This window comes from Festucalex cinctus, chromosome 1 (genome assembly GCF_051991245.1).
Source record: "Festucalex cinctus isolate MCC-2025b chromosome 1, RoL_Fcin_1.0, whole genome shotgun sequence".
NCBI lineage: Eukaryota > Metazoa > Chordata > Actinopteri > Syngnathiformes > Syngnathidae > Festucalex > Festucalex cinctus.
The window spans coordinates 34780001-34794440 of NC_135411.1; the positions used below are offsets into that span (position 1 = coordinate 34780001).

The following is a 14440-nucleotide window of genomic DNA, read 5'->3' on the forward strand; positions in this document are numbered from 1 at the left end:
GATAAGCAGACAGGTAGCAAATGGAAGAAAGAAAAATATGGTCACAAAAATCTAGAATTGCTTTCTGCTCTTCAGCTAGTAGGTAAGTTCATGATGAACGGAAAATAAATAACGGAAGCAAGACAGCGCGTGATATGCTGCTGGCCCGCCGTGTCTAGCAGAGCTCAGAAAGATGATGGCATCACATCAGTACAAAAATCAGGATTCATTTGTTGTCTTCCAGTTTGTAGCTACATGACATGCTGACAATAAGAAACTAAAGCAAGCGGTGTATGATATGCGACTTGCTGAACTAAGAAAGATGAAAAAAGATCATAAGTGACTGCAGACCCGTCACCAGAAAGAAATTGTAGGGGGGGCATTACCTTTTTTGGGGGGGGGGCACATTTTATCAACCTAAATCTAATGTTCATCAGGTTGAACAGCGGCATTGTGACAACTGCAAAAGTGTTCAGAAATATTTTCTGGCACTTAAAAGCGGCAGTTCGTTCTGAAATCTAAAAGACAAACTGAAAAAAAAATGTGTAGTTCATTTTGCATTTATTCAACTCAAAAGTTCATTTGAAACAAATCCTCTTCACTTCTGTAAACAACGATGTCCGAATGAATGACTCTGTGACCCAACCCCTTCTATCTGGAATTGGCTAGCAGTTGCCTTCATTTGCGTGTTGGATTAGGGCTGTACGATATGGACACAATTTCCTTTCATTTTTGACAGACATCTCTATTCTTTGATCTTTGACTCAGCATGAGACTTCACATCATTTTACTTTTTTATGGTGCCTTCTGTATTTTGTGTTATTTTATTTCTATACTTGTACAGATTATTATTATTATTTTTTTAGTATTTTATTTGCGTGTATACTTATCTACTTATATTTTACTCTAATTAATTTTATTTTGTGTTATTTTATTTCACTTGTGTCTACTAAAAGACTAATTTCTATTCCATGCACAGCACTTTGTATGCAGCAATGGCTGTTTTAAAGCGATTTAGAAATAAGGTTGAGTTATGTCGATGATATACAGAAACAACATATGAGTTCAATGAAAAACTAAGCAGAATATCAATCCAAAAGGATGTGTAAAGTGCTGTTTTTTTTAAAATTAGAACTTAGTGACAGTCATCAACATGAACAAACTTGGCAATAAAAAGAGAATTCAACTCACATTGTACTGCAACTGCTTTAGTGATAAATAATTGTATGCTCTTTAGTTGTTGTTGTGTATGTGTGACTGCTTGGGTCTGTTAACAGCATACTGTGTATTGCTACAATTCATCCGTGCTGTGTGGCTTGACTAATTCAAATAAAAGTTTGACACTCACTTGTAAACGTAACCAGTGGACTCAGGATTCCCATTGATGTCAACTGTGTCATCCTGGGTTGAGGTTTGGCATTTGGTGGCTTCCATTAAAGCGGCACGACGTGCTCACTGCTCAGTCTTTGTCCCAGCGCCAGCCGGCAAATGCGCACTATCTACCCGGAAGTAGATTTGGCTAAGGCACGTCTGCAGAACGCGCGTCTCGCCCCACCCCACCCCATCCCTCCTGATCCTGATTGTCATTGGCTCGCTTAGTTGTCAATCACAGCCAAACTTGAAAGGCGGTATGTGGTTGGCTGGCACGCCATGCTTTACTTAAAACAGAAGGCGCAAGTTTACGTGACTGATAGGACGAATAGTTGGTGAGTCATCTTGCTAGGGCGGGCACGGCTGACTGACAGGGCGGGCACGGACCCCCAAGGCCCGCCCATGGCGATGGGTCCGAGTGACTGGTTCTGGCAAAAGGGTCCTCATGTGCCACAAAAAAAGAAAAAAAAATCTAAATTGATATATGTATTCAAATTCTGCACTTGATTCCCTTTAAAATGATATATAATACATGTGTGTAGCTCAACAATTGACAAAGTTACAGCAGTTTTAATGTTGGAAGGTTGAAATCGCTAGTTTTGAGAAAAAGGGCTTTCAAGTTTTGGTACTTGCATCTTTCAAATGTCCATAGCAACCAGTACCTTAGGAAAAAGATATGAACCTGAAATTTTCAGGAACTGTTAAAATATCAATGGGAAGTCGATTTCAATAGGAGGCAAGGCCATCGTCCGAGATTTGAACCCTTTAAACGTTTTGGAAGTTTGACCTCTCAAGAGATGAAATCAGCCTCAACTTAGAAGATCACACTTGGCTTACAATTCATCTTCTGAGGCATCAACCAAAGTTTGCTTATTTTATTGTTGCTCCTTGTGTTTTTTTCTTGCATAAATGAGGTCATATTACCACCGTGGGAAATTTAATTTCATAATTCTGTCAATTAAAAGATTATTTGCCATTTGATGTGGCCTGTGATAAGTGCTTTGATAAGTTATCATGGATGTGATATCTCAAATGCTTTTGGTCACATGAAAAAAATGAATATGTTATGGTTTAACTTTTTTTTTTTTTTGTCCCACCACCAAACCCCAAGTAATACACAAGGGACACTTAACTATTGTATTTACAAGTCAGCCTGTGTGCATTTTGGGGCGGGGTGTCATTGTGACTCATTTTTCATCTTCAAGTTTCATATTTCATAGCTTATTTTTATGTTCAAGTCATACCACTTAAAAGAGCATAAAATGGGAAAAAAAAGTGTAGTGATATTTGCGGAGCAAGCAGACTTCATTTGTGACGCATCGCTGAAGCGGTGTGTAACGACGTCATATGAAATTGACAACATCGACAAGCGATCACATTACATTAGTATTTACAATACATTACATTAACCTACATTACATACAAGGCACTGGTGCATGTCACAACTTTTAATTCCCGACGCGGTTTGAGTGAAAGAGCGAGTGTAGTGCTCTGCGGAGGTATCTACAGCTGCTCGTCCAAGTTCGTCCCTCATTGAACATGCTTTAGTGTGTGAACGTAGCCATTTGAATTAAAAGTAGAAAAAGTCGATTCATTAAGAAAGAAATCCCGAAATTGAAGATTATGTTACAAGTCGACGATATCCGGACCGATGACAGGTAGGATGACTGTTCTGTTCACTTTCGTGCTGAATGGTGTATTTAGACTTTTTTTTTTTTTTTATTGCTATGTCCATCCATCCATTCATTAGCAGATCCACTTATCCTCACATTTATATAAATCATTTGTGAATTATGTTTGAGGCTAGGAAAGGCTAATAATTGCTTGTTTTCATACACTTCTATTACAATTTTGACTTTTGTGCTGCTTTAAAATGAAACTAGACCTCAAGGAGGGTATTTGTGGAGAAATCTCAAAATGGACAAAAAATGTCTAATTCCGTCCATATCGCGAGATTGATCCTGCCGACCATTTTGCCGGAGCGGGTCACATACCGTCACAAAAATCTGGGTTTATTTTGTAGCTTTTCAGTTTGTATCGAGTACATGACGAGCAGCCAATAACGAACTAAGACACAACAGTACGTGATATGCTGCTTGCTTATGTCTTGCTCAACTCAGAAAGAAGAAAATATATTTTTCTTGCTTTCTTTATAATAAGGTTATTAACAGCTCCTCCGACGTCACCATTGGTTGCCAGGAAACAATGTTGTGCTTCATATTTGGAGAACATTTTGATTCAGTGCTGGTTACAGTCAAACCACTATGTATCCAATCTCGTCTACTGGCAATGATTTGGTAGAGATGTGTCCCAATTCTTTTGTCTACGGTTGCAAAGCATTTTTCTGAAGGACTTAAATAATTAATGGTGAGAAGGAGGAAGAAGAGAGAGAGAGAGAGAAGGAAGAGATGTTAAAAATAAATAAATTGGACACAAAGAATGAGTGATTCCAAAGACAAAAGCCTGACTTAAATGGTGACATGACTGTTGTTGTTGTTTTGTGCGCGCCTATGTGTGTGTTCGGGTTTATTTCCCCATAGAGCTCATTAAAGCCTTCCCATCCCCTGAAACACTAGGCCTGCCCTCAAAGGCCAACACGGAGGGATGTAAGGTGGGAGCAAGAGAATAGGTCGGACTTGGGCAGGAAGAAGACGCTGAATGGCGAGGACAGACACAGTGGGCAGACGAGAGCAGAAAAGCGCAATTCCACTTTAAGACTTTTTTTTTTTTTTTTTTTCAGGCTGCATGAACACAACTCGCTTGTGATGGGCTTCATGCCGCATATGTAAGGCCAAGACTTGAATCTAACACCAAATCCTGACAGTGTGACCGAGAAGCTCAAAATAGTCTTTCAATTGAAACAAAGATGATGAACTCAAGAATATGAGGGGAATAAAAGATTACGCTGGGCCCAGAATTTGCAGAAATTTGTGTAGGAAATTAGTGGAAAGCAAGACAGTGCTGCTTGTTGAACTTAAATTGAACAAATAATGACGTGTCCAAAAAAATCTGCATGGAAAAAAACTAAAATGCTCGTGCATGATGTGCTGCTTGCTAAACTCTAGAAAAATTGCGAAAATGTGTCGCAAAAATCAGGTGAGGATTTATTTTGTCGCTTTTCACTTTGCATCTAAACAATGGGTAACAAAAGCAAAAGGTGTACTATATGCTGCTTGCTGCAATGACTCATTTAAAAAGGAGACAGTGTCACAAAAAACAACATTTTGTTGCGTTTAAGTTAGTAGCTTCGTGATAGCGTTCCAATTTGGAACTAAAGTAAGGCAGTATATGAAACAGGAAAAATATTGGCACAAATATTGGAGCCACAAAAAACAGGATTCATCTTATTTTCAGTTTGTAGGTACATAACAGGTAAAAAAAAAAAAAAAACTAATTTAAAAATGCTGCAACGGCACCAACTCTTGTTGTATTCAGCAAAATGAGGAAACGTTTAAGTAATCATAGCTTACTCTTCTTCCTCCAACATGTTATAGAAAATTCTCCCAGAAGAATGACATTCTCCACTTCTTGTACATGTCCCACTACTTTTGCAGTCATCTCTGGATCAAGCGGTCGCTCCCCGGTCTCATTACGACGCAAATTAATGAGCCACCAGAGTTTATTGCGGGTGAATTAGCTGACACGTGGAAATGAGGCTGACGCACGACCGAGGACCTTCCAAAGGGTGAAGGTGAGAGTGGGGGTGTCAGTAGGAAGTGGTAAATATTGATTCAATGTGAATAAAATTATCCTTCAAGGTGTTGTTTTAAAGGATTTAAACGGGGCATATTATGGAAAATTGACTTTTTATTGTTTGTAGCAGTGTGTTGGGCAGGATGACGGCCCACTTGCAAGAGACACATCCGCCCCACCACAGCACGAAATGTGATCAAAATAAGGTTGGTTCGGATTAGGCATGAAGCTAAGATACAAGAACGCTAGGTTCAACTCAAATGGGTGGAAGCAAGGATAGGTCAAAGCTAGGTTTGGGCGAAACTATGCTAGGTGGTAGCTATAAGCTATGTGGTAGCTTTGCTAAATAGAACAGCTAAATAGCGTAGCACAGCATAGAGGAAACTTGGTTTTTGGTAGACGACTGACTAGCTGGATGGTAGGCTAGGAGGGAGCTAGGACAAATAGAACATAAAATGGGTGGAAGCTTGGATAGGGAAAAGCTCAGTTTGGTTAACGGTTGCATGTTCGGCTAGGAAGAAGCTTTCAGGCCGACTGAGATTAATAGCGTTGATGACAATATATTTATAAGGTTTAATTGACTCAAAATGAGGTTAAGTTGAGGAGAAATGTACACTTTTATGATGCCTTTTATGACTCCCATGTGGATTTACGCCACCATCCACTTCCATGTGCGTCTTCTCTAATCACGCCAGCGAGTGCCTGCCAACCTCACTTCACCTCTGTCCGTCTCCATTTTCCCTCCGCCACCACCTCCTTTTATTGCGCCTGTAACTCTCTTTTTCTCCAGTCCCAAATGGCCATCTTTTTTGTCTTCCAGTTATCCAGCCTTCCCATTTGTCCAAATAAACAAGTGCGCTACGTGAATTATTCATGTCGGAATTTACTTAAAAATGGAGAAAAATGCAGTGGATCAATAATACATCACACACGTCAGAGAGAGAGAGAGAAAGAGAGAGTGAGAGAGAGAGAGAGAGAGAGAGAGCGAGAGAGAGAGAGAGAGAGCGAGCAGGCATTTACTGTATAGCCACTGAGATTGCATTAGGATACAGACTTTCAGCTCTGAATATGATTTCTTACGTTTGTCTATAGTCACACTCTCAAATGTACAAATTTGAACAAAAAATATTCAATATTCATCAAAAGTTTTTTTTTTCCTCAAAAAAAGATTTTTGCAGGCAAAAGCAAAGGCCAAGGTCAAAGATCATAGTGATAGAATGGTCAAACATGTCAAACACAAAAATACTTAATTTGACACGTTTTATACCTGATTGCCGTCAAGCTTGGTTGACATATAGGCCTAGTGGCCAGCTGTTTTGCTGAGTCAAATTTAGCAAGGGTTGAAATCTATATTAATAAGATGACTGAGATCTAAGTTCATCAGAGACAGGGTAAAACATTTACTTGAAACAAAACGTCATTTGTCAAATCTGAGAAAGTCTTTCTAAATCTCTAAATATGTTGGCAGTATATTCTTGTATGTTAACACAATAACCAAAAAACGTGATTTACTAGCATGGCCTGCCACTTGAATCAATTCCCTCTTCACTCTGACCCATTCAGAGTGATGGAACGCGACAGCTCATTGATCCATCCCGATTGAGGACAAGCCCTCTTTGAAAAAAGCTTTTCCTGGTTGTATCACACCATTTAGGACCTCTTGTCGCTTTCTACTTCCCCTCTCCACATGCCTTTCCCACACGGAGGGCTTTTAAACTCCTCTCAGTTCCGACCATTGAGATGGCGCTTCAGTGCTTTCTTTTTTGTCTGAGGTCACCTTGAACGTCTGGCTCTCGAGCTATAGCATGGTTTAACATCACGGATTAAAAGCACTCAGAAACAAATGAAAGCTAGTTAGCATGGTAATAAGTAAGCGACTGCTATTTGTGTTTCTTTGAACTGGACTGCTTTGCAAAACTAATTAAACGTAATTAAACACAATTTATCGCTTATCACAAGCGCCTGCTTTGTAAACGTTTACAAATGAGTGGAAATAATCCATCTAAAACACAACAGCTAAACCAGATGGTAGCTTGATTGGGCAGAAGATGGGCTAGGTTGGAGCGAGTAGGTGGCTGCACAGAGTGGTTGTTTTGGTAGAAGATCACTGACCTGGAACTGAGGATAAGTGGCTAAGCTATGTAGAAGCTAGATTCGGCTAGAAGCAAATTAGATGGTAGCTAGATTCGACTGAAGCTAGGTTATGTGCAAGCTAAAATAGGTTTTGTTTGGTAGAAGATTGATGAACCAGAAGCTAGCGCTAGATCAGGGGTGTCAAACTCATATTAACTCAGGGGCCACATGGAGGAAAATATATTATTAAGTGGGCCGAATCGGTAAAATAATGGTATATAACTTAAAATCAATTGCGGCATTTATGCGCAAAATTTCGTGGACCAGCCCTAAATTACGGAGTTCAACTGTCATTATATTGTTTAAAAAAATAACACGAATGCAAATGAAACGCGGCAACATATTGCCTGTGTGAGTTCTGGGCGTGTTAAATCTACCTGTTTTGCATATATATAGTTCCCAGAATGCACTGTGTGGCACAGTTAATAAAGTTATAAGGACGTTAATGGGTTAGGGTTAGCTTAACCCCCCTAACCCTAACCCTGTCATATATGTATTTGTGTTACCAGTAATTGAATTTGTGTCATATTAACCTATTTATGTTGGTCTATGATAAAAAAAAAAAAACAAAAAAAACATAACTTTTAAGTTGTGTGTAAAATAATGACTTCCAGGGCAATTCCGTGTACAAGTTACATTACCCATCTGAGGACTGCTTGTGAAATTACAAATTTATATATTTGCTTGTTATGGCTGGCTGATTAATTGGTCCGACGTTGCAATTTTTTTTTTTTTTTTTTTTTTTTTTACTTTACAAAGTCGTCTCGTGGGCCGGATTAAACCCATTTGCGGGCCTGATCCGGCCCGCGGGCCGTATGTTTGACACCACTGCGCTAGATGAAAGCTTCATTATGAGAAAGAGATTCGGTGAAGGATAGGATATGTAGAAGTTACACTGAGCTGAAGCTAGGCTAGGTGGAAGCTAATAGGAATTCAAATTCCTTGTTACATGTGCTGCATATTGGCTAACAGGGTTGTGTTGTTGCCATGGTTACACCAAGTGAGGCTGCCGGTTGCCAAAAAGTGTTGTGGCGGCCGCGTTGGCGTTTTTTATTTTCAAGCTCCTCAGCGTCCACTCACCGTTTGTTTGATGTCTGGAATGCCGATACGGAACACCATCATGGCGATGTGGGCGTCTTCGGTGGGCAGCGGCCCAGAGCCGGATGTGCGCTCCTTCTGCCTCCGCTGCTGTTGATTGGCCGGCTGCTGGTGCGGGGGATTGGCCGAGTAAGGATTGGACGCATGTCCCGGATTCCCAGCTCTTCCGGCGCCTTTCCCCGACTGCCTTGGACCCTCACGCCTGCCGCTCCCCCGCCGGACCTCCTCCACGTCCTCATCCTCCAGCTCGCCGTTCTCCTCTTCGCCGTCCTCGTCACGCTCATCTTCCTCCATCTCCTCTTCTTCTTCCTCCTCCTCCTCCTCTTCCTCATCCTCCGCCCCCGGGTACGGGTGTCTGCTGTTTCCCAGCATCCTCTGGTGCTCCTCGTCGCTGGACAGCGGGCTGAAGGGCATCGTCATGGCAACAGAAAAGGCGGCCCCAACGGCAACGCCATCTTTCCCAAGATGATGCTGTACGGGAAAGACAAAATTACCAGAAAGTGAAAAACCACAGAAGAAAAACTTGACAAAAAACTGATGCAGACCACTTTTTGGGACAGTCAAAAAGGGGAGCTAACACAATGGTCACAAGATAAAACGCGGAACAAACTTTTGACACTGATTACAAAAGGACCAAACGGAGCACCCCATACCACCATCACCCATTTTGGAATAAGGTGTAAGAAAAAGTGTGACTATGCTGTACTGCACTGATTGGCTGACATAGAATGGCCAATGAAACTACAGTATAGCATCGCCACAGTGTAATTACATAATTGACAACCAGGTTAGCATTGTCCAAGTCCAGAGCTATTTCCCATCAGGAATAAACAAAGCAATCAAAAGATCAAAGTAGCCCATGCTAATCTCCGCCTGATAATCTGGCCGTCATCCATCCTTCCCTTTACCAACACTCCCCGGAGACCCGTTTCCATTGTGGGGTCAAATCGTTAGCGCGTTCAGTCATCTCAGCGGCATTTTAAAAAGCATATTAGCCCCGCTAACCCTTCAGTGATAGTGCCAGGAGGGGGCCAGCATAAGGTACGCTCATTTTTAAATGCAAAAAAAGGTCACCTCTGCGTCAAAGACAACCGTGATTCATTAATATGCAATAGTAGATTAGTAGAAGTGTAAGATCAAATGGAGTAGCTCACCTCGGTAGAAGTTAGGCCAGGTAGACGCTAAATTGGAGAATTGCGTGATTAGGTGGAATATAGAATTGGTGGAAGCTAGTTCAGGTGGTAGCTGAGTTTGTGATAACTAAGCATGCCTAGGTAGGAGATAAACGTCTGCTCGATGGAAACTAATACTATATTCTTTGGCTTTTGGCGCACCATGAGACTTGTTCTTGGTGTTTTGTGGTGTGTAAGAGTTTGATGTTTAGTCTACTTATTTATGTATTTATTTATCTCTTTATTCATTACTTCTTATTTATTTACTGATGTAAAATGTATTTACTTGTAAAAAACAAAACAAAAAAAACCAAACCAACCTGTATTCGCACTTCAAAATGTTTGCTTTGTTCTTGTTTACTGCAAAACTGATGTTTGTTTATGTACAGCACTTTGTATACAGCAACACCTGTTCTTACAGCGCTTTATAAATAAAGTTGAGATGAGTTGAGTTGAGACTTGTAGTACAATGAGGTGAAAACTTCAATTCAATTCCATTTATTTCACTCTTTAAAGTAAAATAAATCAAAGGCGACAGAAAGAAGTAAAACTTGGTTTGAGAGAAGATAGATTAGCCAGAAACCAAACCAGGTTGATGCTAAAAAAGAAAAAAAAAAAGAAAAAGAAAAAAAAAGAAAAAAAAAAAGAAGGATGCAAGGATAAATTTAGGAAGAGATTGGATGCTAGCTGAGTCAGGTGATAAAGGGGCTAGATGGAAGCTAGGCCAAGTGGAAGCTAAAATTGATGGAAGTGAGATTTGGTGAAACTACACTACCGGGAAGTTCAGCAAGTTGGGCTAGATAGATGGAAGCAAGGATAGGAAGCAGATTGGGATAAAACAGGTTAGATAAATGCTAAAATGGGTGGTAGGTTAGCTAGGTAGAAACTAGATAAGGTGTGGCTTGGCTCGGTAGAGGCTACCAGCTACCGGTAAGTGGAAGGCAACCTCACAAATGTGTTCATTTAACTTATCATACGAGCAATTTTGCCGAAAATGCTTTAAAAAAAAGTTGCATTCAAAGTAAGTTTGAAGCTGTTCCTGAACCATTTCGAGTATCGGCATAGTTTATATATATTTTTTTTAAGAATGTTTGCCCGCCAGAGACCATCCGAATTTTAAGGGGATTTAAACAAGTGAAAAGGACATAAGCTAAAACCTTCAGCTCCAAATGTTTGAGACATGTAGAAAACACCACATTGTGTGTGGATTATATCTGACTGTATGTTTAACTTTTCTGCCAGCCCAAAAAGCTAACCTTTGCTCTCAATTTGATTGCTCTCCTCTTGCCTCTGCTACTTCCTGGTTTTCGTCCAATCAGATTCCAAGCCTCTTTTGACCAGATACTGTTGCGTTCGAGGATGGTTGAAAGTCGGACTTTTCCAAGTTCATACCAGGAAGTGTGTATGGGAACGCCCCCCTGAACTCAGAAATTCAACTTGCAAAGTTGGAAAAAAAGTACCCCGACTTCAACGACAGACTACAATGTCACATCACTCTACAATGGCGACATCCCCCTTTGGAAACACAGACCGTGAATAGTAAAACACAATTTACTCAAGTATAAAACTAGATAGCTTTCTTCATTTCTTAAATATTCAACATACCTCAACTCAACTTTATTTATAAAGCGCTTTAAGAACAGGCATTGCCGTATACAAAGTGCTGTACATAAACATAAATATCGGCTGTGCAGTAAAGAATAAGATAACAAAACAAGAACAAAGCAAACATTTTGAAGTGCATATACAAGTTTACATCAGTAAACTAATAAGAAAAAGGCGAGTGAATAAATAAATAAATGCATAAATAAGTAGACTAAACATCAAATTCATACACACCACAAAACACCACAAACAAGTCTCATGGTGCACCAAAAGCCAAAGAATACAGATGTGTTTTAAGAATGGGATAAAGAGGTAACACAACGTACGTGACATTATGTCACTATCTCTCTGCATGAAATTATACGGTGAACTACTAAACTGTATGAAATTCTTATGAAATCAGATTTTTAAAAAAAACAATAAATGAAGCAAAATTGCGAGAAGGCAAGTTTGCCGAATGTCAAAATGAGATTTGAGGACCAAAATAAAAAACAATGTATCACTATCCGCCATTTTGATTGTTTACTTTCGCCTCAAACGATTTCAGGTCGGAACTGTCATCAAAACACATAAAAACATGATCTTTAGTCTCTTGTTACTCCCGTCGCACATCGCACATCCATCGCTTACTCTGCCCTTCCATCTATCTAGGACACTTGTATAGATAGACCTTCTCCTTGTCTTGGTCCCCAGGACATTTGACTGGGTAACTTCCAAAGAACACATCGGCCCACTTTTCCGCCGTGAAAAAGTGGAGCGGCCAATTTGCCTGCCTGCTTGTTTGACACGGTCACAAAAGTGACACACAAAAAAGTGTACGAAAACAAGGCCAGTTTGTGTGATTGGGTGTGCGGCACATCCGGGACATACGAACAGGGTCACCTGTGAGACCTTCAGGTTACCTAGGACATCACATAATCATCCGAATGGGACCGCAGGGACAGAGAAATCACACATGGGCTTCGGTTACCCGTGTTGTGATGTAACAGTCCCGCAAGGGGGATAAGTGAGGACAGCTGAACCAGCTCTACTAGACTGTATTGCAAGAGATACAGTACCCATCTATCAAATACAGGACACAAACCAAAGAAGAAGAACTCAGACAAAGAGCATGATGTCAGACATGTTACGCTTCTACCAAACACGGTGGAAAAAGCAGCCCAGGTGAAGGGATTATTGCATTTTTGTGTTTTTGTATTTTTCCTGTTTGGTCACTTAATTTAAGTATATTATTTTACAAAATGGTAGAATCTTATAATACAGTACTTTGTATTTTGTTTTATGACGGTATGTTTTAATATTGTTTTCTATAATACTAAACAGAATTGTTCAAATTTGTATATTTCTTTATTTTATTTTTTTTATTGTTTTTTCAAATATTTAGTTGCGCTCTGATGACAGCTATAGTGTTTCATAGAATAAAAACAAAATATAGTATTTTTTGTTGTATATATACACATATACACACACACACACACACACACACACACACACACACACATATATATATATATATATATATATGTATATGTGTGTGTATATATATATATGTATATATATATATATATATATATGTATATGTGTGTGTATATATATATATGTATATGTGTGTGTATATATATATATGTATATATATATATATATATATGTATATATATATATATATATATATATATATATGTATATATATATATATATATACACACACATACATATATATATATATATATATATATATATATATATATATATATATATATATATATACACACACACATATACATATATATATATACACACACATATACATATATATATATATATATATATATATATATATATATATATATATATACATATATATATATATATACATATATATATATATATATATATATATATATATATACATATATATATATATATACATATATATATATATATACATATATATATATATATATATATATATATATATATACATATATATATATATATATACATATATATATATATATATATATATACATATATATATATATATATATATATATATATATATATATATATATATATACATATATAAAATTATTTATTTATATTTGCATATTTTTTTCTTTTTGTATTTTTTTAATATCATTTTTTTTTCTTTTTTAATAGATGCTGATAATTGCCTTGGAATCTTGCTTCGTTTTGACAAGTGTTCCTATGTTTTGACGAGCAGCAACATCACTCTCATGCTGATAACCGCAATCATTCTTCTCACTATTATGGCGATATTAAATTAGAAAAAATGAGCGTCAGCCTCAGTCAGTGCCGCATGGCCTCCCAGAAGCGCCTCTCGGCGGACCCTGACTCATCTGTACCATCCCAACAATAAACCCACAAAACGTCAGCGCCTCTGATGCGCTAGCGTCAACGTGTCCCATCAGAGTCACCTCAAGTCCCACCACACCAAAACCAGAGAGTCTTGCAGCAAAGATGCGAGGGGGTGTCTCAAAATACACAAAGACAACATAGAGGACTTTTTTAATTCATGGACGTCACAAATGGAAGCTGTCAGCCACACCATGTCGCTATTAATGGACTTGCCAGGCGACCTGCTGCAAAATTTAATATATACAAGACGGCGGACAGACCCTGACAACAAAAGGTTCCCCCTTCAATTAACCCGAGGTGGGAGTGTGAGCCAAGATCCTGTCACATCAAGACAATTTATTAGAAATAGACAGGCATCTATCTGGACACCCAAATATGACTAGAGATGTTTCGAAACAAAAAAAAAAAAAGGTAGTGGCCCTTGCTTAGACTAGTGTTTCCCAACCTTTTGAGGCAAGGCACAAATTTGACATTAGAAAAATTTCACAGCACACCACAAAAAGTGTTTTATATTTCTGTGCTGAAATAATGATTAGAATCTTGCCTTAATTTACTCAAAATTTTACTTTCTCACTGTGAAATCTCTCAGCATTACAACTGAACACAAAAGGTATTATTCTGTTCTAGGAATGGCGAATTGCGCACGATGAGCATTTAATTGTTCTGCCTATCACTATTTTTAGTTGACAGGCAGGATGACAGGGAAAAAAATAGTCCCACCAACCATTTTGATTGATCAAAAGCAGTCCATCATAACAGGATGCATGAAAATGTCTCACTTATAACAAAACACATTGAAATGTCTCAAGGACCCATTCGTAGAATTTAAAAGGAAGTTGGCCAACTTATTCCAATGTATTCCTCCAGGCCCTCCCTTACGCCAGCTTCACCGAATGCCACAAAATTGCACCATTAGACCCTTAAGGACAGCTAATAAAACAAACTATCGACAAATGCAGCAACTTTTGCTTGTGCTCTACCGCACGCTGACCCGCGTGTGAAAGTGTTAC

General features: G+C 38.7%; 1 protein-coding gene across 4 annotated transcripts in view; it reads right to left on the reverse strand.

Moving 5' to 3' along the window:
* Positions 1–14440, reverse strand: part of shank1 (SH3 and multiple ankyrin repeat domains 1) — a 67969-nt gene that overhangs the window by 45428 nt on the left and 8101 nt on the right. For all 4 annotated transcript variants that reach the window (XM_077531897.1, XM_077531880.1, XM_077531889.1 and 1 more), the window contains exon 2: positions 8257–8745. In XM_077531897.1, the coding sequence (XP_077388023.1) occupies positions 8257–8694 (438 nt within the window). In that variant the 5' untranslated portion in view covers positions 8695–8745. The remainder of the gene's footprint in view (positions 1–8256; positions 8746–14440) is intronic.